Source organism: Phanerochaete carnosa (assembly GCF_000300595.1).
Source record: "Phanerochaete carnosa HHB-10118-sp unplaced genomic scaffold PHACAscaffold_6, whole genome shotgun sequence".
Classification (NCBI taxonomy): domain Eukaryota; kingdom Fungi; phylum Basidiomycota; class Agaricomycetes; order Polyporales; family Phanerochaetaceae; genus Phanerochaete; species Phanerochaete carnosa.
In genome coordinates, this window is record NW_006767633.1 from 1,709,510 (window position 1) to 1,729,262 (window position 19,753).

Consider the following 19,753-nt stretch of genomic DNA (forward strand, 5'->3'; position numbering starts at 1 on the left):
TGCTGGCACGGCGTGTATTGGGGCGGCTGATAAGCAAAGCAAAGGTCTGCTTGGGACATGAACAGAGTCTTCACTGCTGCTTCTTGCGGCTGGAGAAGGGCCGTTGGCTATGGGCTGCCTTCTCTGCAATGCACGGATAGTGTCGAGGCTTGGTGTGAGTTTGTTGATCACGGGCCCGATCGCCCGGACGGGCACCGGGGCCTCCAACCCTGTGAAGCAAGTTATGATATGCTACCTATGAGTATTTGTGATCTGGACTCACTTGAAGCAACTGATGATGATGCGTTGCCGAATTCACAAACCTGCGCAACAACTTTCGTACTGGCAGAAACAGCATCGTCTCCACTGGACAAAATTGTCCGCTGGTCTTCGTCGTCCGATTGAGTAAGATCGATAACATTGCCCCGAGCTTCGGCAATCTTGAAGTTGGCATTGCTCAAGCTTTGCTGGAGTGACTTAATTCCAGCATTGGGGCGGTCAGACATAGATACTGGGAAAGTCAACGTGTGGTCCTGAAGGAAATCTTAGATGCCAGCTAGAGCTAGAAATTCAGTTCGACAAAACAAACCTGCATAACGTTCGGATCAGCCCGAAGTTGAAGTTCCACTGTTGAAGCAGGCGGAATGTTGTCGCCACGAACTCGCGAACGTAACTTGGGTTCAACACCTTCACTAGCTGAGACTTCTGCTGAGGTCGGTGGAAGCTCATGCCCTGAGCTAGCTTCAGTGTCGGGTGACGGCACCGTCGAATTACGCCGGCTTGACACTGGTGAGCTCACAGACTTCTGCCCGGAGTGAACCAGAGAACTTGAAGGCAGTACAGGAGACCGGACTGGCGGCAGAGGCTGCATCTGAGACGAGGGCCGAGCCTGTGGAGGGGATTGTACTTGAGGCGGAGATAGCACCGCGCAGTTCCGCCTCTCGCTGCGGCGGTCGTGAACAGCTTTGAAGAATCCACCGCTGCCAGAATAGAGCGTTCTCACGACGCTGGCCTTCTGTGTGCTCGACGGAGGCGAGCGTTCTGTAGTTTTGAAGCTCGAGGAAATTGCTGGGCTCTTTCGAGGAGGTGACGGTGTTTGCACGGGGAGGTCCACTTCCATGGCGTCCGATGCGAGAGGAAGAAGAGACTCTATGCTCTGAAGTTGGGCTGCCGAAGACTGGTTGATCCGCTTGGACTTGCTACTTTCGCGAATCTCCGACCGTGCAAAAGTATTTGTAGCCGCATTCATGTCGTGCGATCCCAAAGGCGAGGTCGCATTCTCGCCCCCGGTTTTTGTGGAGGAATGCGTGCACGATTGCTCAGGGGCAGGGCTAATTGCCATGCTGTCGAGTGCTGGTACGATGGTGCCGACAGTCGGGGTTCCTGATTTCCTATTTGTAGCGCTATACTCAGATGTGGATGCAACCGGTCCGGAAGGCTCTGGCGGGGAGGTCTGGTGGTCCTGTGCTCCCGACAAAGATGGAGTCGGTTCCACCAATTCCATAGTAGCAGGAGCACCAGCCGGTATCGCGCTGACTGGCCGCGGGCTATCCCGGATACCAGATTCGTCAAGACCTGCCGCTGTATGCTGTGGTTCCGTGTCCATGGCTTGCTCAGGTTCAGACTCGTCCAATTCGATAGCTTCGAATGGCTTAGTAGCTTGACCCGATACCGTGTTCGAAGGTTCTCGCCGATGGAGCGGTGGTGGCGCTTGTATGTCAATCGCGTCAGGCAAAACGCATTGAAGAAGTCTATAATGTGCGTTACCAGCATCATCCGAGTCCGATAGCACGATTGGGTCGTCAGCTTTACCTCCTTGCGAAACGTATTTGTTGTCTCGAACTTTGACGGTATTGGCGGCTGAGTCCGCAAGACCTGCTATTGGAAAGTTAGTAACACAATGGCGCCGTATATAAGTTTTGACGCACGCCGCTTCAATCGAGCCAACAGGTCCTCATCACTTACGGTCAAATCAACGTCGGCTCGCTTGAATTTAGCAGACGGCAAGGTCTTTCTTCGTTCTGGTGGCTATTATGAGCATGTATTGCGCAACGTAGCTAAGTACTCCTCTGGAAGCTTACCTTTGTCTTGTAGCGAAGGTCGTTCTGCTTGCTCTGGGAGACTGCTCGTCGAGCCCGATTTCCCTTGAGGATTAAAGAATGATCGTCCCGCGACCATCTTCGCTTGCGGGCGTGCTGGCTGCGCTGAGAAAGACAGCTTGATTTGGTTTTTCTTTTCCAAGGCGGTGCGTGCATTCGTCGAAGTGTTTAGGCTCTTCCTGGCTGCCGGTACGGGTAAAGATGGACGCCCCCCTCTGGGCGCCGTCCCCTGGCCCGTAGATTTCTTTGCCACGTGAACTCGTTGTGGAGAAGTGGTTGTGATCGCTGAATTGGGGCCTGGTGTGTGAGACGGACTTGCAACGGCTCCTTCAGTGCGATCGTTATAGTTTCTGAATGCGCTAATCAACGCGTCCGACTTGCGACGTTCTTGGCGAACAGGTATCGTCGTCAATCGTTTCCCTGGCCTCGCGTGGGCCGAGGCAGGAAGATCATCTTAAAGTGTCTCATTGAATGTGAAAGTCATGGATGTGGAAGACCACCATCGCTCACTCTTGCCATGTTTCCCAGAAGCATCCTGCGTTCCATCTTCCTTATCTGCTGCGAGCCTTGGCCGCTTGTTCGTGGTGCCGCTAGGACTAGGGCTAACGCCAGAGGCATTCCTCGCAGAGGTCGGCTTACGCTTTTGAGGGAGAGTAGGGGGCGAGCTCATCAGCTCATCGCGCATCTCTTGCGATGATTCGAGTATCTCGTCTTCGGAGGGCGTCCCAAGTCGAGAATCAGAGGGATCTGTGCTCGAGGCTGATACCCACAAAGTCAGACACGCTTGATGCTCGAATGTTGAGTACACGCACTGACTATCGCCGTCCACTGTGGCATAGATTTCGAATGCCGCGTGCCCTGATCATTACCAGACATTTTAAAAATTCAAAAGAGCATGTTTAAGGGCCAACGAAGGGTGCGAAAGTCAAGTGGTCCGGATAACGGAAGTACTTACAGTAATAAGTACCAAGCCTTTAACGCGACTTTGGCGCCGGAGACCATATGGACCCGGCGTGGGCGGCACGCCGCAGCTTCTTCAGTGCTGTCCACACGAGTCTCTCGCCGTCCTATACCACGAGCTCGAGGTCTTTGCGACGGGCAGTCCCTATGGAGAAGTTACCGCCACCGTCTGCCTATGCGGCGCAGCTACGACGAACAACATACCCACGACGTCAAGCAATCCTACCTGCACTCGCAGCCCTCGCGTGTTTCCTTGTTATTGTTTACGGTTTTGCATTCGGCCAGGGCATAGATTTCTGGAGAGCATATACTCGCGACAATCTGTCTGCAGAGGCGGCGACCGCTGTCGCTCGTTGTAGGTCACTCCGCGCAGGGCCAGGTCCTCCGTCAGACTTCGCCAAGCGCACCCGATCCGACAGGTATGTTCCTGGCACCAAGCCCGTGCTCATCAAGAACGCGAAGATATGGACTGGAGAGAGGAATGGCACCGAGGTCGTACACGCAGACATCCTCATTGCCAAAGGGATCATCAAGGGTATCGGCCAGACCGCGCGTAAAGCCCTCAACGCGTATAAGGACGATATCGAGGTTGTTGACGCGAAGAACGCGTGGGTCACACCTGGGTAGATAACACCCTTGTTTTGAAATGTGCCTGCATTGGCTGATGCGATCTAGTATCGTCGACTTGCACTCGCACCTTGGTGATGCTTCGAGCCCTGAACTGGACGGTGCTAGCGGCGATGACAATTCCCTTAATGGCCCCATTGTCCCGTGGCTTCGTGCATTGGATGGATTGAACACTCATGACGATTCTTATACGCTCTCTATTGCTGGTGGGGTTACTACTGCTCTCGTTCTTCCTGGCTCTGCGAATGCCATTGGTGGGTGAATCGTCGCATCCATGTCCCTTCATTGCCAAACTCGGAGCAGGAGGACAAGGCTTTACTATCAAACTCCGCAAGACTGCCGAACGGTCGCCGTCGTCTATGCTGCTTGAGCCGCCCTATCAGATTAACAACTCGTTCCCCGATGTTGACGGTCCCCTGAGATGGCGTCAAATGAAGTGAGTCGACATGTTGCGCATACCAGTATCAACTAATAAACTCTTTCAGACATGCTTGTGGTACGTGATGTTCACTGAATGTCCTGCCATTTATGAATGTGTTTCTCTAACGACAGGAGAAAATCCGAGTACGTTTTGTCTGCTACAAACCGAGTCCAATGACTCACCAGCTTTCAGGTCGCGTTTATGGTAACACCCGTATGGACAACATATGGGCATTCCGCGAGGCGTACGCTCATCCCTCCTGTAGTTTGCCCGTGTCTCATTGTCTTGCAGATACAACAAGGCTCGCGAGATCAAGGTTGCTCAGGATTCCTATTGCGCCAAAGTTGAGGAGGGCCGCTTCGACGAGATAGCGCAGTCACTCTTCCCTCAAGACCTTCAGTGGGAAGCGCTTGTCGATGTGCTTCGAGGTCATGTAAAGATCCAAATTCATTGCTATGAGTCTGTAGATCTAGACGACATCGTTCGGGTGAGCCGCACGTTGGTTATGAAGATAAGAAAGGGCCTAAATATGCCGTCCTTATTCGTAGCTCTCAAACGAGTTCCAGTTCTCCATCGCGGCTTTACACCATGCGCATGAGGCTTACCTCGTGCCAGATTTGCTCAAGCAAGCATACGGTGCGTTCTTTCTCAACGACGGCTGCGGCGCTTTCTGATTTCAATTTTGTATTTAGGTGGTCCTCCGGCAGTAGCCATGTTCGCGACCAACGCTCGGTACAAGCGTGAGGCGTATCGCGGCTCAGAGTTCGCGCCTAGTATCCTTGCCCAACATGGACTGAAGGTCGTTATGAAGGCAAGAGTGCTAATGTATCCTCACACGTACGATGCTCACCTCGCCATAGAGTGACCATCCTGTCCTTGATTCTAGGTACCTCCTGTACGAAGCCCAGCAGGCTTATCTGTACGGTCTGCCTGAGAATCTTGCTATCGCTGCCGTGACGAGGTATGTATAGTATATTCATGTACTAATTCGCAACTAATCGAGTGCATAGTACCCCTGCGGAGATTATGGGAATGGGCCATCGAATTGGCCTCGTCAAGGAAGGCTACGACGCTGGTATGTTATATACTCGATTTAGCTCATACTGGATGCTCACTCCCCTATAGACCTTGTCATTTGGGATAGTCACCCGCTCGCGCTCGGGGCAACTCCAGTTCAGGTCTTCATAGACGGTATCCCTCAGATCATAAAGCCCTACGTCACTCGCAAGCCGGAATTGTTCCAACGTACACCAGAGGTCCCGAATTTCGAGGAAGAAGCCAAGGCCGCGATTGAGCATGACGGCTTGCCCCCTCTTGAACCAAAGAGAAGCGAGGCCAAAACTATCGTCTTTACCAACGTGAAGAGTGTCTTTACACTCTTGGGGTCCGAGGTCGATGAGCATTTCGCTGCTGACAGCACCGAAGATTTTCGCTCAGTGGTCGTCACGAACGGCACAATTACTGCCATCGGCGGTGGCGGCTTCCTGCCACAGTTCACCACCACTCCGCTCTTCATCGATCTACGCGGAGGCTCAATCTCTCCTGGTCTCACAACTTTCGGCTCACCGCTAGGGCTTGTCGAGATCGACGCGGAAGCATCGACCGCCGATGGCCTCGTCTTTGATCCCCTTATTCAGCGCGTGCCATCGATAATGGGCGGCGACGCAGCGCTCGTGCGTGCTGTGGATGGCCTGCAGTTCGGCGGACGAAATGCATTGCTGGCGTACCGTTCTGGCGTGCTGAAAGCGGTCACCGCTCCCGTCGGTCGCCGCTTCTACACGGGCTTGAGCACGACATTCTCGACTGGTGCACTCAACAAGCTTGAAGAGGGCGCGGTGCTCCAAGATGTCAACGCTGTGCATGTTACCGTCAGGCATTTCGGGACGGCCCCGAGTGTGAGCACTCAGATTGGAACGTTAAGGAGATTACTCCTGAGACCTCCTAATGGCGATGCGGACCAGCGGTTTAAGGATATCTCAGAGGTACCTAACTTCAGTTCACTGCATTGCTGGAGACTCATCACGCAATGGAACAGGGAAAATCAACGCTCGTAGTAGAGACTGACAGCGCAGATATCATCGCCACAATCATCCTTCTAAAGAGAGAGGTGGAGCAGAAAGTCGGCAATGCGATTCAGCTGACCATCGTGGGCGGTCTCGAAGCGCACCTGCTTGCCAAAGAGCTAGCTGAGGCGCATATTGGCGTCATTCAGATTCAGGCGCGACCTTTCCCTGCGACATGGGAGTGCAGGCGAATACTAGCTGGTCGTCCCTTGTCGGAAGAAAGCTCGATTCAGGTGCTGCTGAAGCATAACGTCACTGTTGGCATCGGCATCAAGGAAGCATGGGATGCAAGGAATACTCGCTTAGACATTGGCTGGGTGCGTGCAACCGCGGTTCAATCATAGACAGACGCTAACTTGTCCTTTCATGTAGCTCGCCATCGATGCCGGAGGTGAAATTTCCCGAGCTCAGGCAATGGCCATTGCTTCAACTAACGTGGAGAAGCTACTCGGGGGTAAAGTTGAAGCCGCCTGGGCCGGTGACCTTGTTGCCACCGAGGGCGGTGATCTACTGGACTTCAACAGCAAAGTCGTTGCTGTGCTTTCCCCTAAGCGTGGGGCCGTGAACTTGCTTTGATAATACCGTATTGAGTTCTGGACTGCATGACTATTACCCCGGTGTTATATTTATAGAAACGCGTTTGTGGCTGCATTACTTTCGTGAGGCACAGAGATGTCCCTCTGTTGCACTCAGAGTGAAGAGTGTTTGGACGTTTTCAGAGCAAAGTCCAGTGCGCATACTCTATGCAGAATACATGAAGCTAAACAGACTCTGATGAGAGAGTAAGCAAAGCAGGTACCACTTATTCCGCGTGAAAACATACGTTGGAGCAGGTTGTTGAGCTTGTTGACGCGCGATGCGACACTGAGGTCGATTGACTTGTCGCCGAAGTCGATAACGATACCACCGAGGATAGAAGGGTTGATCTTTATTATACAGCCAGGGTTATTCATATACACAGTACGTGTATTAGCAAATGGCAAGCACGTACCTTGTTGACAACCTTCAAGCTCTTGGCATTCTGAGCAGCCTGGGACTGCTTGAGGGTAGCCTCCAGGCGAGACTGGGAATCGCGAGGAAGCGGGCCCGCCGAAGTGATCGTCACGGTAAGCTCGCCCTTGTGTTGCGCGACAAGGTCGTTGAAGCCCTCGATGACACCGACGGTCTCATTCAGACGACCGTTCTCCGACAACACCGCAAAGAGATTTTTGGTCAGGTCAGAGAGCGGACTCTTCTTGGTGGTCTCCGTCTGCTTGAAGAGCGCCTGGAGGCCGGTCGCGCGGTCGCTGGCAGAAAGAGTGGGATTGTGCACGAAGGTGTCGATCTCAGGGACGTTCTTGATTGTGGACTCGATGGTGCTTAGCTCGCCCTGGACCTTGTCGAGGTCGACAGGTGACTTGCTGAGTGCAGCGGAGAAGATAGCATTTGAGTACTTGAGGGCGATGCTGCTTGCCGCACGGCGTCCCAAGCTGGTAGACACAGCAGAAGTACGGAGTGATGAGCGCAGCATGACGAGATGAACGGCAGGACGTCGAGGACGATAGGGAAACTGCTCAACGCGTCGTTGGCGAAATCCGACTGCGTCCCCGGTAAACGCCGTGCGGGCGATTTCGGCTTGCGCGCTTAAAATCACACCGCTCCTCCAGATCCCGACATACAGGATATCCTCCAATGGCCTGATAGTAATAGCAAATACTCGAGTACATATCGTATCAATGCGCCGCATTCCCTGGCAGCATTGTGCTAAAACAAGAGCTCCTGCTAATTTGGACCTGCGAATGCGGAATATCAATGTTTAAACGTTTAACGTTTAACCCTCGCTCTTGCAATACCGAAGACAGCAAGCTTGATTACCAACCACTATGACATACCCACCTTTCGTTTCTGAGCGGGAGAGGAAGCCTGGATGCACGCATGTCGTCCTTATCGTAACCGGCAGCGTAGCCTCCATCAAAGCGCCACTTATCGTTGCTGAGCTGCTGAACGTTAGTGCCCTTGCTATTTTCGCATGATACAGGTCTGTCAATGTTCGTCACAGTACCAGGATGTTAAGGTAGAGGTGGTCGCAACGAAAGCTGCCTTCACGTTCTTCAAGCCCGAAGAGATACACCACGCAGGATCACGAGTATGGAAAGATGAGGATGAATGGACGGTGTGTTGATTTTCGTGGCATTGCTTGAACGAGTTCTCACCGCAGCGCAGGAAGGTTATGAAGTTGGTGACCCTATTTTACACATTGAGCTGCGTCGCTGGGCGGACATCGTGCTTGTGGCGCCATGTTCAGCGAACACTTTATCGAAGATTGCCCATGGCTCTTGTGACAACCTGGCAGTACGTTAGCGTATACTCTTCGCAGCAAAATGGTTCATGCTTTTCTCTAGACATCGCTCCTGCGAGCTCTCGCGCCAACAACGCCGACGTACGTCTTCCCAGCCATGAACACTCTGATGTATCAACATCCCTTGACAAACGAGCATCTCCGGATAGTCGAAGAAGTCATCGAATACACGGTAGTTGGTCCCATAGGCAAGCAGCTTGCATGTGGCGACGTAGGTGAGTGCTGCGTATACCCTTCTGAGAGTGCAAATCATAATGTCGAACAGGACTAGGAGCAATGACCGAATGGAAAGACATCGTACAGATAGTTGTCAACAGGTTTCAGCTAAAACGTCGTCAGGACGACACAATACAGTCGTGACATGTCCTTCACAGAGATCGACAAATCTCATACATATAAACTCACTCCGAATCCCCTCTAGGGGTCTTGCTATCATAAAATATCCACCAAACCCCGCCTGGGAGAAATAATTGCAGCTACTTTGCTCGACAAGTCGAAGAGGTTACCGCCCACGGTAGCCACGAGATCGTCATGGCACTTGTGCATACCGAGGAGCTTTTCGAGGTTGACAGTGGCCAGTGCGATAGCCTCGTGCTTGTTGAAAGAACCACCGGCCTCAAGTGCCGCCTGCGAGCAGCACATCAAGGAAGAGATGTAGATATATCAAAAGAGACACATACCCATCCGACATCGAATCTAGTGTTTCTGGCCTGCCACGCTTCGGAGACGCCGAGAGCGACGGTCACGTTCTCTGCACGAAGTACAGCGACAGAGTTCTGCTCTGATAGAGGAGGACCAGGGAGTCTAAAAGCAGGCATATCAATATGGATTATTCATCAACGGAATGGCAGCTACTCGCATCCGTCGCTGCTCCCATGCAAGAGGGAATGGCCGCGAAGGCGCGAGGATGACGCCCGCTCCCGCCTCTGCGATTTCTTTTGCAAGGAGATGCGCCTCCGTCGCGCCAGAAAACACAAACTTCAGCTGCACGTCCCTCTCCTCTTCGATTTCCTTCTTAAGCCGGAGCAACGAAGCAATGGTATCGGCATTGTGGACGTCAATGACAAGCGGGACCTTGCCACCCGAGACCTTCGCGAACCAGTGACCCAGCGCACCCTTGCCGTGGCCCTTCAGCAGCCGGCGCAACGTCGCGACCTGCGTGCTCACGCTTGGAAAGCCGCCGTGAAAGACTGAGACATGCAGCGCAACATCCTTCTGGATTATTGCGCCTTTCTCCAGGGAATGGAGAGCACTCGTCGAGAACGCAGTGCTCACACCTGCGAGGAAGCCTGACGCTTTTGGAGCAGTGATCCCACCAGTGACTCCGGAGCGGTAGGCGAGTCTAGGTGTCCATTCAGAATGCAGAAAGTACAGCAAAACCCACAACTTACAGCGCGTCTCGAGTAGTGAACTGTAGACCATCGATAGCGTGTATAACGGCGCGGTCCCCACCGATAATATCTGGGACGTCTGCAAGCAATGGGTCCAAGACGTAGCCATCCGCTGTATCTGCTTCTGCCTGGATTTCCTGCAAACCAAGGGGAGAGCCGAAGGACATCAGTCCGGGCGAGATTGAGCCGCCTTGTAAGTCGATGTGTCGTGCCTCCTGCCGCATGAAGCTGTCACACGCGGTGTCAGAGCCTGCACATACGACAACACCACCTTGAACGACAACGACGCCGGGCGACGCTTGCGGGGTGAACAGTGCATGGATCTTGTGCATCTCCCTAGTCAGGACCTCACTGACATTAGTGAAAACCACAGTGTCCTTGTCCGAACGGTCCGGGAGCAAGGGCGGCAAGCCGTTATACTGTAGCGTCTTGGCCACCTCCTCGTCAAAATTGGGGGTCTTCGGCACATGCTGCAGTTGCTCGGGCTTCTTGTGCACGTGCGGCGTCGTAATCTGAGGAATGCCGTCAATCCAGACCTCCTGAGGGGTCGCGCCGAGGGCCAGCGGATGACTGTCCCAGAGGACAAGGTCTATAGATGTGCTAGTCAAGATACTTTCAGTCATTGGAATTAGGTTGGATTAACCTCCATCATATCCTTTCTCGATGAATCCGACACGGTGGTCTTGACCGATAATCTGGGCAGGGGTACCGGTGACGGACAACAGCGCAAGGTTGGCATCAAGGCCGTAATAGTGCGCCTGCTGAGCTTCATAGAGCAAGAAGCGGGAATCTAGCACCGGGTGGTCCGACTACTTCGAGGTCAAAATATGACCAGCTGGTTCAATGGAAAGACTCGCCTTCATTATCACCTGCAACGAGTTGTTCGCCAAGATCCGTGGCGCAAACTCCGATCCGCGGTAAGACTCGCGCTTGTATCGTGCGTTGGTCGCAAAGAGAGCGATGGCCGGAGGATGTCCTGTGGGATGAAGGCCTAAACAAATAGAGTTAAGCGATAAGTGAAGGTAACGCACCATGTGCCTTCTTCAGGGTTTCAGGTACCAGATATGTCTCATGCGCATGATGGAAAGCCGCGATAGAGAACTGGAATTCGTTAGTGATCTAGTGGCGGTAACGAGCTCAGGCAAAGTAGTCTGTATTGTGTATGTCCGAGGACGTACTCGAACCATGTCGTCCAAGTCCACGCTCTCGTAGCAGTGATTATGGACCTACGACTACGGGTCAGTCAAAATTGCTTCCAAAATGCATGACTACACAGACTTTAACGCGACCCCGAAGTACGTCCACGAGAGCTTCCCACTGATAGTCCTCGGGAAACTGTCCAGCTAAACCTGTCCAGTCTCCCTCTAGGGCTTTAGCGCAGTACTCGTCCTGGGCGATCTTAATTTCCCTAGCTTTGTTGTATCTACAGAATTGAATTCAAGTGTGAGCAGCCTCGAATAGGATAGTCACTTACGCTTGACGGAATGCCCAAGTAGTGTCCATGCGAGTGCCTGAGTAGACTCGATCTGGAGCTTGATTTCAGCTCTGAGCTCACAGGAAGTAAAAAGTCGTCCTACCCGGGTTTTCACCTGCAGTGTATTGGTCGGTACGTTAGGAATGCCTCACCATGATGACCGGTTCTCAACATACCGCAAGCATGCCTACGATAATGAGATCAACTACAACTAAGTTTTCAAACGACTTACTTCATCTGTCTGAATCTGAAAGCCCTGTGAGGATCATATTCTGACGTGTTGGTAGAGTACGGGTTCTCCAGTAGCATCGACGTGGGGGAACGCTCCGCCGTCGGCCGAAGTTTGATCAGGATGCCCTGCCCACCTGCGAAAGTTGTTGGACGATATACACTAGTACTTTATCAAACCAAACTGTACCTATGGCGTTCGCTGATCCGGGCAGGACGAGCGCAGTAGTCACGCCGCCTGAGATGCTGAGACGATAGGCATCATCACGCGTGTTAAGCCCATCCAGAGCGCGAAGCCACTATATGACCACGAGGTCAGTTTGAGTGAGGCTAGAGCTGCTGTATACGGCTGCTCACGGGAAGCACTGGGCCTTTGAAAGAATTACCATCCTGAGAACCGCCGAGTAGAGGAAGGGAAGTAACCGCTAAATGACTGTGCATGTCAACGATGCTATATGATACGTGAATAACTCCCGTAGCAACTCGAAGGATTATACGCATACCCTGGTGAAACCCATGCACCATTCGCATCGACCTCGACTAAATCCTCGGCTCTGATACTTGTGAGGGCAGCCTTGTCGATTATTCCAACACCTTTGATCAAGCCGTTTTGCAACAACACGTCGCCTTGGAGGACTTCCAAGCCGTTAAGCTTTCCAGTCCAGATTTTCGCGTTCTGGCACGCATGCTTGAGATTATACGCGTGCGAAGGGCCCTAACGAACGTACCTTGATCAGGGTAGCTTTCGTCCCTGGTACGAACCTGTCGGAGTGCTCTCTGAGGCTAAAGTCTTCCGGGGGCCCAGGCCTGACGTTCAGCAGGCGGCACTTGTCGAGAATTTGGTCCGCATGGACGGGTGCTCTGACGGAAGTCTTTAGGTCGACTCGTGACTGAATGAGCGTCCACTGCGACACCGCGAGCAGGACTATCGCGGCGATGGAAAGCTTCCACACATTCGTGCGGTGCAGTATGACTTTTTTGGCTTGCTGTTTGCCAGCTGCGACTGGGAGAATGGGAGTGGACACCGGGTGGCCTTTGTCAACGTCCATGGCGAGTAAGACCGACGCCGCCAATGGCTGCACCCGGCATTGAGCTTATATATGCAGCTGGGGCCTGGGATGATAGGAACCACATGCGCAGCGAGTGAAACAAGAGTGCGTGAATTTAGCACGCGTCGATGTGCTCTCCCATGCTATCGCTCCCGCTCCCGCCTGCTATCTCCGGCACCGCGCGGCATCCCGTCCCATAAAAATAGACTCGACGCCGTCCGTCACGATTCAGGCTGACGCAGAGTGCGCCCCTCATGCAGGCCTCAGCTTCGACGTCGACCAGGCCTGCCGAGGATCTGAGAGCAGAGAATTCATCCGGTCCTGTGAAACCACCTGTCGTGCAACCAGGCATCGGCAATAATGTTCTTGTCAATCCATGCCAGGTACGATGGCTCATCAAACGGACCGGCCTGAGTTCACAGATACCGAACAGAGAGGCAACCCGGTGCTGGAGTGCATCAAAAATGTTGGCAAAGAATTCGGCGATGTCGTATGCGACTACCAGGTTGGACGAACGACAGGTGTGCTGTACTTGAGGTCGGTGGGTCCAGGTTACCTTCACAGTGGGTCTTACTGTCAGCAGCTTGAGATATCACAGGCTCCATCCGGAGTATATACACCAGCGGATAGAACGTTTCGGGACCGCCTTTAATCTGAGGATACTTCTCATCCTCTGTGATGTTGTAAGTGTACATTCTGCTGGACTACGGAACAGGATCGGTGGCTCAGTCCTTGATCCTCAGAGCGAGCATCAGGACTCGATACGAGAATTGACAAAGGTACGGCAACTTGACTGCTCCAGCGGGCTGCGAACTGACTGTAGACCGTAGACGTGCTTAATCAACAATATAACCGTTGTAGTTGCTTGGACGTGAGCAGGCTGTACCACGCACTCAAACTCCCATTAATCAATCTTCAGGCTAGAGGAGGCTGGTTTTTACCTCTCGACCTTCAAGCAGTTTGAGCACAAGCCTCCGACACTCATCAAAGAGCGCGTTGACAAAGATTACAACTCGATGATGCGAACAGCGCTCACGAGCATCAACAAAGTGAATAAGACCGACATCGAGATTTTACGGACCTCTATTGGGGTATGTTCTACATACCATCGTTCTCTTGGACATCCCAGCCTCAGACCTCCAAAGAGTTTTGCCGACATTGCGAGCGCATCGTCTGAGCGGCTACTGCAGCTGCCAGGCTTCGGCCAGGTCAAGGTGAAACGTATCAAAGATGCATTCGAGAGGCCCTTCCGGGGCAGCACGTCGAGTGTTTTGCCATTTGCCTCACAGAAGCAGCCGGACGGCCCCGGTTCTTTCGTTGATCAGCGCCTTGCTGCGAAATATAAGGGCAAGCAACGGGCGGATAATAACACAGTGGCCCGCCCACCTCGAGAACCGAGTCCCGTATGGGATCTCGAGCTCGATCTAAACACGCCCCCGCTAGACGAGCAGCACCCACCTCCGCTGTCTCAGTCACAGAACATTGAGAGCGAGAATCCGTCGCGAAAGCGTCCTCCGAGCCCCGTCTGGGACATCGAACTGGACCTGAATCCGTCCGACGTCGAAGAGCTGGAGACAGCACGCAAGCGGCACAAGGGCGAGCATCCTGAGAACGACGAGAGTGGCAACGATTTTGGGGCGACAGATCTGCTAATTTGATGTACAGTAACCTACTTACTAACTAATGTATAGTGTAGAGTGGTCCAGGTGTGCTACAACAAGTTTATTATAGTCCAAATAGCCATACATCTGTAAGCTGATACAGGAGGCAGAAGGGAGAAATGAAGAACAGCAGGGGGATCGGAGGACGTGCGACCTAAGTTTCTAAGCGGTCGGTTTGCGGAAGTAGGCTCGCAGCCCTGCAGGACGCGCAGAGCGGGACCACTTCAGCGCCGCCTCCCGCGTGTAGTAGATGCGGAAGGACAGCTGCTGCAGAGCCGCCTTCACACGCGACCTATCCAGGTGTGCCGCGCGTGTATCCACTGCAAGCAAAATGTTAGTAGTCGATCGTATACCAACACAATACTAACGTACCAATTTTCCCATGAAGTATGTCGAGAGAGTGCTTGATGCGCTGCAATTCTGTCTTTGGTTTGTCTGACGAGACTGAGGAAGCGCCAGTAACAGTGGGCTGCGAGTTCGCAGCAGCCAGCCGCTTCTCCTCCTGAACGTATGCGGGAATGTCGTTGAACGCACGGTTGAGGATCTGCACGTAGCACAGGAGGTCATCGAAGTAGTCTTCCTCTTCGGCGCCGCTGACAACGTCGAACATCGCCTTGGAGCCACCCATGGGAGACACAAGGTCAACAATAGGCTCGAGTGCAGGAAGTGATGAATAAGGCTGCTGCGAGATTGTCAGCTTGTGATCTCGAGTGGAAGTACGTAAGTCACTTGCCTCTCGAAAGACACGGTCACCGAGTAGCAAGCTATGAGACAGCCATCTCACTACACGAGCCATCGGAGGACAACTGCCGCAGAAGAACGACATTAGATAAGCCTTGTTAACCGGAGTCAGCCGCTCCGCGAAGCGCAACGTTCTCATGCACAGCACAGGCTCCTGCGAGCGAGAGGACGTCAGTAGATGCTGTGGGTAAAATAATCGACGCACCATATCAGAGTAACCCGACGATGAGCCAGGCATCACAGAGCCAAGGGCATCAATAGCGACCATAATCTCCGTGCGGAGCTCAGCGCTACTTGACGACTCGAGGCCGACGAGCAGCAATGCCATGATAATGTCCGGGACATCTTCGGCGTGCACGGCGCTGTTCCTACGAAAACATTAATTCTTGTACCTGACACAAAACATGAAGAACTCACTCAGCGAAAGCCTTTGCAATATCAGTTATGCGAGACAGATGTTCGGAGCGAGTCTCAGACGAGAGGCGTCTCTTAGAGGCGCCCACGCAGGCGACCAGACCGCAAGACTCGAGCAGCCCTATATTCGCGCCGAGCTCTTGCAAGCAACGGACTAAGGAGTTTGACAAATTGCATGGTGTGGAGATGCGGGATGCCAGCACAAGCAAGCAGACATGAGCTTGCTCACTAATGTCATTATCCTCGGACAGGCCTGTGACACAGGTGCGATTTCAGTATATATGCGGACAAAGGGGAAGGAAAATGCAGACCGAGGGAGAAGAGCCAGCTGACCAGACTGGGCTTGTTGACCTCTTTACATCGTGACAAAAGCTGCATGGTTAGTAGGCTCGACAGTCGAGCAGTGTCTAAACGAGACCGATCGTTAGAGAAGTAGTATGCGCGACCGAGGACAAATACACACCTTCACTTTCGACAGCTGAATGGAGAAGGGATAGGACGCGGTCGCTCTCGATATCGCTGTCGCTGCAGGGAAGACGCACAAGCCCCTCCGAAACACCCTCCATAACAGATTCAGGGTCGCGATCGGGCTCGTCCCACAGCGAAAGACCCTTCACTGACCGCTTCTTGCTTCTACCCTTCGATAGCCATCCCTTGCGATCCTTGGTAAGGATCTTGCCGACGGCTTCGCCCTGTTCGTTTCCAAGATGCTTGGTCGCTTCGATGATGTCCAAGTCTGCCGGTTCCTCGCTATCGCTATCATCGTCCTCAAGGGCAGTGTTCAACGAGAAGGACTCCGACTTGCGAGACTTCTGACGCACAACCTCCATAGCGGCGCCCTTGTCTGCCCACATGGAGTCGTTTTCACTGTCCTCTTCGCAGTCCATCTCCTTCAGCATCTCGTCCTTACTCCTCGCAGGTGTCTCATCACGTAGGACAGCTTCAGCGCGGCGCACGCCCTCCATCCCCTTGCCAGACTTCTCGTGTATATTCTTTTCGCGGAGGAGTTTATCTAGAGGGTTGACAGCTGGCTTTTTGGGAGGGCGTGCATGGCTGAGACGCTCTATATCGGGCGAGGAAGAGCGTTGCTTTTTGCCTTGAACAGGATCACGACGCCTGAGGCTGTAGCGCGAGGACGGACCAGCTTCTGCCTGTTGGCTATCTGTTGTGGGCGATGGCGGAGTAGTCGAAAGCGGAGATGATGTAGTAATCGCTTGTCTTGGGGGAGGGGTTTTAGCACTATTGGACAGTTACACCTCACATTTATCCAGATAATGTGGAGACGTACCGTGTAATTAACCTGAGGGCTGAGAAGGACAAATCGCCGTCGTCGCTGTCACTAAGGCTTTGCAGATCAATCTCGTCGTCTGAGTCTCGCCGCTGCATCCTCTTAGCAGCTTCTAATGCCTCTGCCTTGATCCTTTCAATCCACTGCCTTGTTTTTGTCTCAGTGTCAAGAGCCACAGGGGTCGGTGGTAGTGGCGAAAGACGGTCTCCGACTTCTACGGGAGGGGGTGTATGCGGTCGGAAATGATCGACAAAGGGTTCAGCATCCCTGGGTGTAGCACGAGTCGTGTGTAGAGGAGGGGGTATCGAGATGAGGCCAGAGGATGGCTCTTGGAAATACAACTGTTGGCTAACCTCCGCCTCGGATTCGCTGTGGCGCAGAGTATGGTTTCTTTTGAGCATATCAGCAGCATCAGCCATGTCCACGTCTATATCTATTTCCACGTCCAGTGGTCCTTCCGCGGGGAATGGTACGATCTCATGAGTGGGAGAAGACGAGACTGGTGATGTTGAGGGACAGTCGGAGGGTGGTGGCGAACGCTCATGACCAGAGGACTCAGCAGATACTTCTAGACACCATTTGTCAACGTTCTTCTTCGTGGTCTCTGCGCCACGCAGTGCTGACTTCGGGAGCACAAGTTCCTGTTCGTCGGATAAGCTGCTGGGCACTTCCTCCACATCGGCCTCTTCCCCAGAAGCATGGTATATGGCGGGCAAGTCGTGCGATGAAAGGCGACGTCGTTTAGAAGACGTTGAAAATGCACTGGGGCTGGAGGGTATGTCCGCATGCGTCCTGCCCTCTGTAAGTTTGGGTGGCGATGGCACGACGCGAGGAACAGGGGCGCGAGTCAGCGCCGCGTTCATCGCGTTGGGATCCGGTCTAAACATTTCTTCGTCGGAGGTATCAGACCAATCGAGCTTGCGCTTCCTACGCGGAGGAAGCTTTGCTGTGGAGGAACTGGCTTCTATCGCGGCGGTGGGCTGCGCCCGTCGCTTGATAGTGGTTTTTGCACTGGACTGTGTTGATCGAGAATTGGTGTGCTTTGGAGCTGCTGGAGCCCTCGTCGGTACAGTCGCGTTAGATTTAGACGGCGCAGATATAACGGCTACAGAGTCACTAGTGTCGTCAGAGACTGAAGCATGAGAACGTTTGGTCTTAGCCGAGACGAGGATGGGATCGTCGCGGCCGCTAGAGGAGATCGATATGGCGCCCTTATCTTGAGTGGATGGTATTGTTTTCTTCTTTGTGGTTTGTTTTATACCAGGCTTAAAGCCTGGTTTCTTGGCCGGGGTCGGCTGGGACAAGGAGGGCTGAGATAATGCTAGTTGAGACGACGATGGGGTGCACATCGACGATCGCCGAGCGAAGAAATCTGTTATGGTCCTGTTCCCCTTGTCGGTCTTCTTTAGAGGCTTGCTCATCGTGAGGAAAGACGAAAGCGGATGTCAGAACAGCAAGGTTAATGAACATAGGCCGCCTCCGTGACGCGCTGCAGTCGATTTCGTCGCAGTCACAGTAGTGACGGTCGCGCCAGTGACGCGGACCCCAAGAAGCGCCCACCGGATGAGTCGCTGCACCCGGAGGGCCCTTGACACCGCTCTGTAACCGAGTCTGCGCCCGTCCGCGCTGTAACGGAGCAGCTCACTCTAAGCTCCATAAGACGACGCTACGACGCCTGGCAAACGCAGCAAGGCATATTTACTTTGGACTTCTGAGCAGGGTTACATGACATGCCCACGCGCTATGCCCAGAGACAACACATTGTCGGCTCAGTACGCTCTATGCTGTCTGAATCTCTGTCGCAATACCTAACTATATACGCGATGGATCATAGCTCGAGCGTACCCTATATCAACTATATGCCATTTCGTTCTTTCTCTCACCGGCCTTCCTGCCCTACCTATGTCGCACCATGTTCCAGTTCCAGTTCGCGAGGCCGCGTGACATTGAGCCGAGGCTATCCTTGCGATTTTGGTTCTTCCTTATCTTCCTCTTCAACATCAACAGTATATGGGTACATGCGACGGAAGGCCCGGTGCAAGGACGGTCAGTTGTACTGGACTTCGTGGGACAAGGTGCGCTCTATGATTCTCACACCCCTGGTGGCAGCTGGAATCATACCATTACGCCGCAGCCTCACCCCCAACAAAACTACATCTATTGTGCATCGATTTTACCATCATCATCCTCAACATGGTTCTCACTACGATCGCGTATGAGACGTCGCTGCAGTCAGCAATGCCAACCGATACCCCAGATCCGCTATTACCCATACCCCCGCCACCCACGTCTAGCACACCTCTGTTCTCCGCCGATGAGGATGACCCTCACAAATCTGAGACACTATACGAACCACCCTATGTCCTAAATCTGCGTATTAGCCATATATACCGCAGGCTCAGGAGTCCTGCGCCGCCACCACCTGAGCAAGAATTGTCTTCGGACGACCTTCTACCATTGCCAAATACCACCACCCCTTGGCATCTGACCAACACCCTTCAAGTCTTGATTCGGGCGAGAGCACGGGCGAGACAAAGAGCGCGTACAGAAGCGGATGCTCGGAGAGAGCGAGGCGTGGAAGACAGAGATCGACGTACAGTCCCCGGAGGGCTGGATCCTACGTGATTGTTTTGAGTGTCTTGCGATTCATATCTTATTATCTGTTTGCGATGGTGCACCCTGCTTCTCCTTCGCGGGCAAAAGTCACCACTTGCGCTTCATCTGATTGTATTAAGCCTGTGATCGGCATTCGTCCAAAGTATCACTCACAGCTTCGCGTAGACATGCGCCAAATCTCGCAAACTCCTCCTTGCACGCGTCCTTCCTCATGTCGGCATACGTTGCCAAAATACACCTCCCGTAGTCCGTGGCTTGTGCGGCGCAGGTGACAGTTGAATGTAAGGCAAGCCTTTTGAGCGGCGTCGCAATAGAGGAAGCCGCGGGGGTCGACATGCTCGGTTCACAGAGTCCTCGGATCTCTCCTACCGAAGGGCGGGGAGGTAAAGTTGAACCCATAAAAG

At 53.3% G+C, this 19,753-nt stretch overlaps 7 protein-coding genes across 7 annotated transcripts; 4 read left to right on the forward strand and 3 right to left on the reverse strand.

Moving 5' to 3' along the window:
* Positions 1-555: 555 nt before the first annotated feature.
* PHACADRAFT_258185 (uncharacterized protein) lies at positions 556-1,706 on the reverse strand (the record flags this gene model as incomplete). The annotated part of the gene is made up of 1 exon (XM_007397011.1): positions 556-1,706. A coding segment is annotated over exon 1 (407 nt), but the record flags the coding sequence as incomplete, so codon positions are not given.
* A 1,360-nt stretch (positions 1,707-3,066) lies between these two features.
* Positions 3,067-7,710, forward strand: PHACADRAFT_123385 (uncharacterized protein). Its single transcript, XM_007397012.1, has 16 exons — positions 3,067-3,661; positions 3,714-3,919; positions 3,969-4,101; positions 4,151-4,161; positions 4,218-4,229; positions 4,279-4,330; positions 4,378-4,573; positions 4,635-4,722; positions 4,779-4,903; positions 4,947-5,047; positions 5,097-5,161; positions 5,212-6,068; positions 6,122-6,466; positions 6,522-6,920; positions 6,973-7,075; positions 7,141-7,710. The coding sequence occupies exons 1-14, from the start codon at positions 3,081-3,083 to the stop codon at positions 6,723-6,725; spliced, it is 2,976 nt and encodes a 991-aa protein (XP_007397074.1). The 5' UTR covers positions 3,067-3,080; the 3' UTR covers positions 6,726-6,920; positions 6,973-7,075; positions 7,141-7,710.
* An 87-nt stretch (positions 7,711-7,797) lies between these two features.
* Positions 7,798-8,847, forward strand: PHACADRAFT_146269 (uncharacterized protein; the record flags this gene model as incomplete). Its single annotated transcript, XM_007397013.1, has 5 exons — positions 7,798-8,134; positions 8,188-8,301; positions 8,352-8,480; positions 8,531-8,702; positions 8,753-8,847. The coding sequence occupies exons 1-5, from the start codon at positions 8,012-8,014 to the stop codon at positions 8,845-8,847; spliced, it is 633 nt and encodes a 210-aa protein (XP_007397075.1). The 5' UTR covers positions 7,798-8,011.
* Positions 8,848-8,919: 72 nt separating this feature from the next.
* PHACADRAFT_196811 (uncharacterized protein) lies at positions 8,920-12,629 on the reverse strand (the record flags this gene model as incomplete). Its single annotated transcript, XM_007397014.1, has 17 exons — positions 8,920-9,114; positions 9,168-9,291; positions 9,329-9,829; positions 9,879-10,467; positions 10,522-10,687; positions 10,748-10,854; positions 10,910-10,997; positions 11,057-11,104; positions 11,157-11,301; positions 11,353-11,404; positions 11,456-11,467; positions 11,529-11,539; positions 11,585-11,717; positions 11,771-11,879; positions 11,938-12,031; positions 12,084-12,256; positions 12,309-12,629. The coding sequence occupies 17 exons, from the start codon at positions 12,627-12,629 to the stop codon at positions 8,920-8,922; spliced, it is 2,868 nt and encodes a 955-aa protein (XP_007397076.1).
* A 139-nt stretch (positions 12,630-12,768) lies between these two features.
* PHACADRAFT_174878 (uncharacterized protein) lies at positions 12,769-14,624 on the forward strand. The gene is made up of 6 exons (XM_007397015.1): positions 12,769-13,012; positions 13,063-13,166; positions 13,213-13,312; positions 13,373-13,408; positions 13,460-13,500; positions 13,549-14,624. Exons 1-6 carry the CDS (start codon positions 12,884-12,886, stop codon positions 14,285-14,287), a joined length of 1,149 nt encoding a protein of 382 aa, XP_007397077.1. The 5' UTR covers positions 12,769-12,883; the 3' UTR covers positions 14,288-14,624.
* Positions 14,625-16,724: 2,100 nt separating this feature from the next.
* On the reverse strand, positions 16,725-18,188 carry PHACADRAFT_258192 (uncharacterized protein; the record flags this gene model as incomplete). The annotated part of the gene is made up of 1 exon (XM_007397016.1): positions 16,725-18,188. A coding segment is annotated over exon 1 (1,010 nt), but the record flags the coding sequence as incomplete, so codon positions are not given.
* Positions 18,189-18,362: 174 nt separating this feature from the next.
* PHACADRAFT_258194 (uncharacterized protein) lies at positions 18,363-19,720 on the forward strand. The gene is made up of 4 exons (XM_007397017.1): positions 18,363-18,505; positions 18,568-18,808; positions 18,868-19,454; positions 19,503-19,720. Exons 1-3 carry the CDS (start codon positions 18,464-18,466, stop codon positions 19,356-19,358), a joined length of 774 nt encoding a protein of 257 aa, XP_007397079.1. The 5' UTR covers positions 18,363-18,463; the 3' UTR covers positions 19,359-19,454; positions 19,503-19,720.
* Positions 19,721-19,753: the final 33 nt, after the last annotated feature.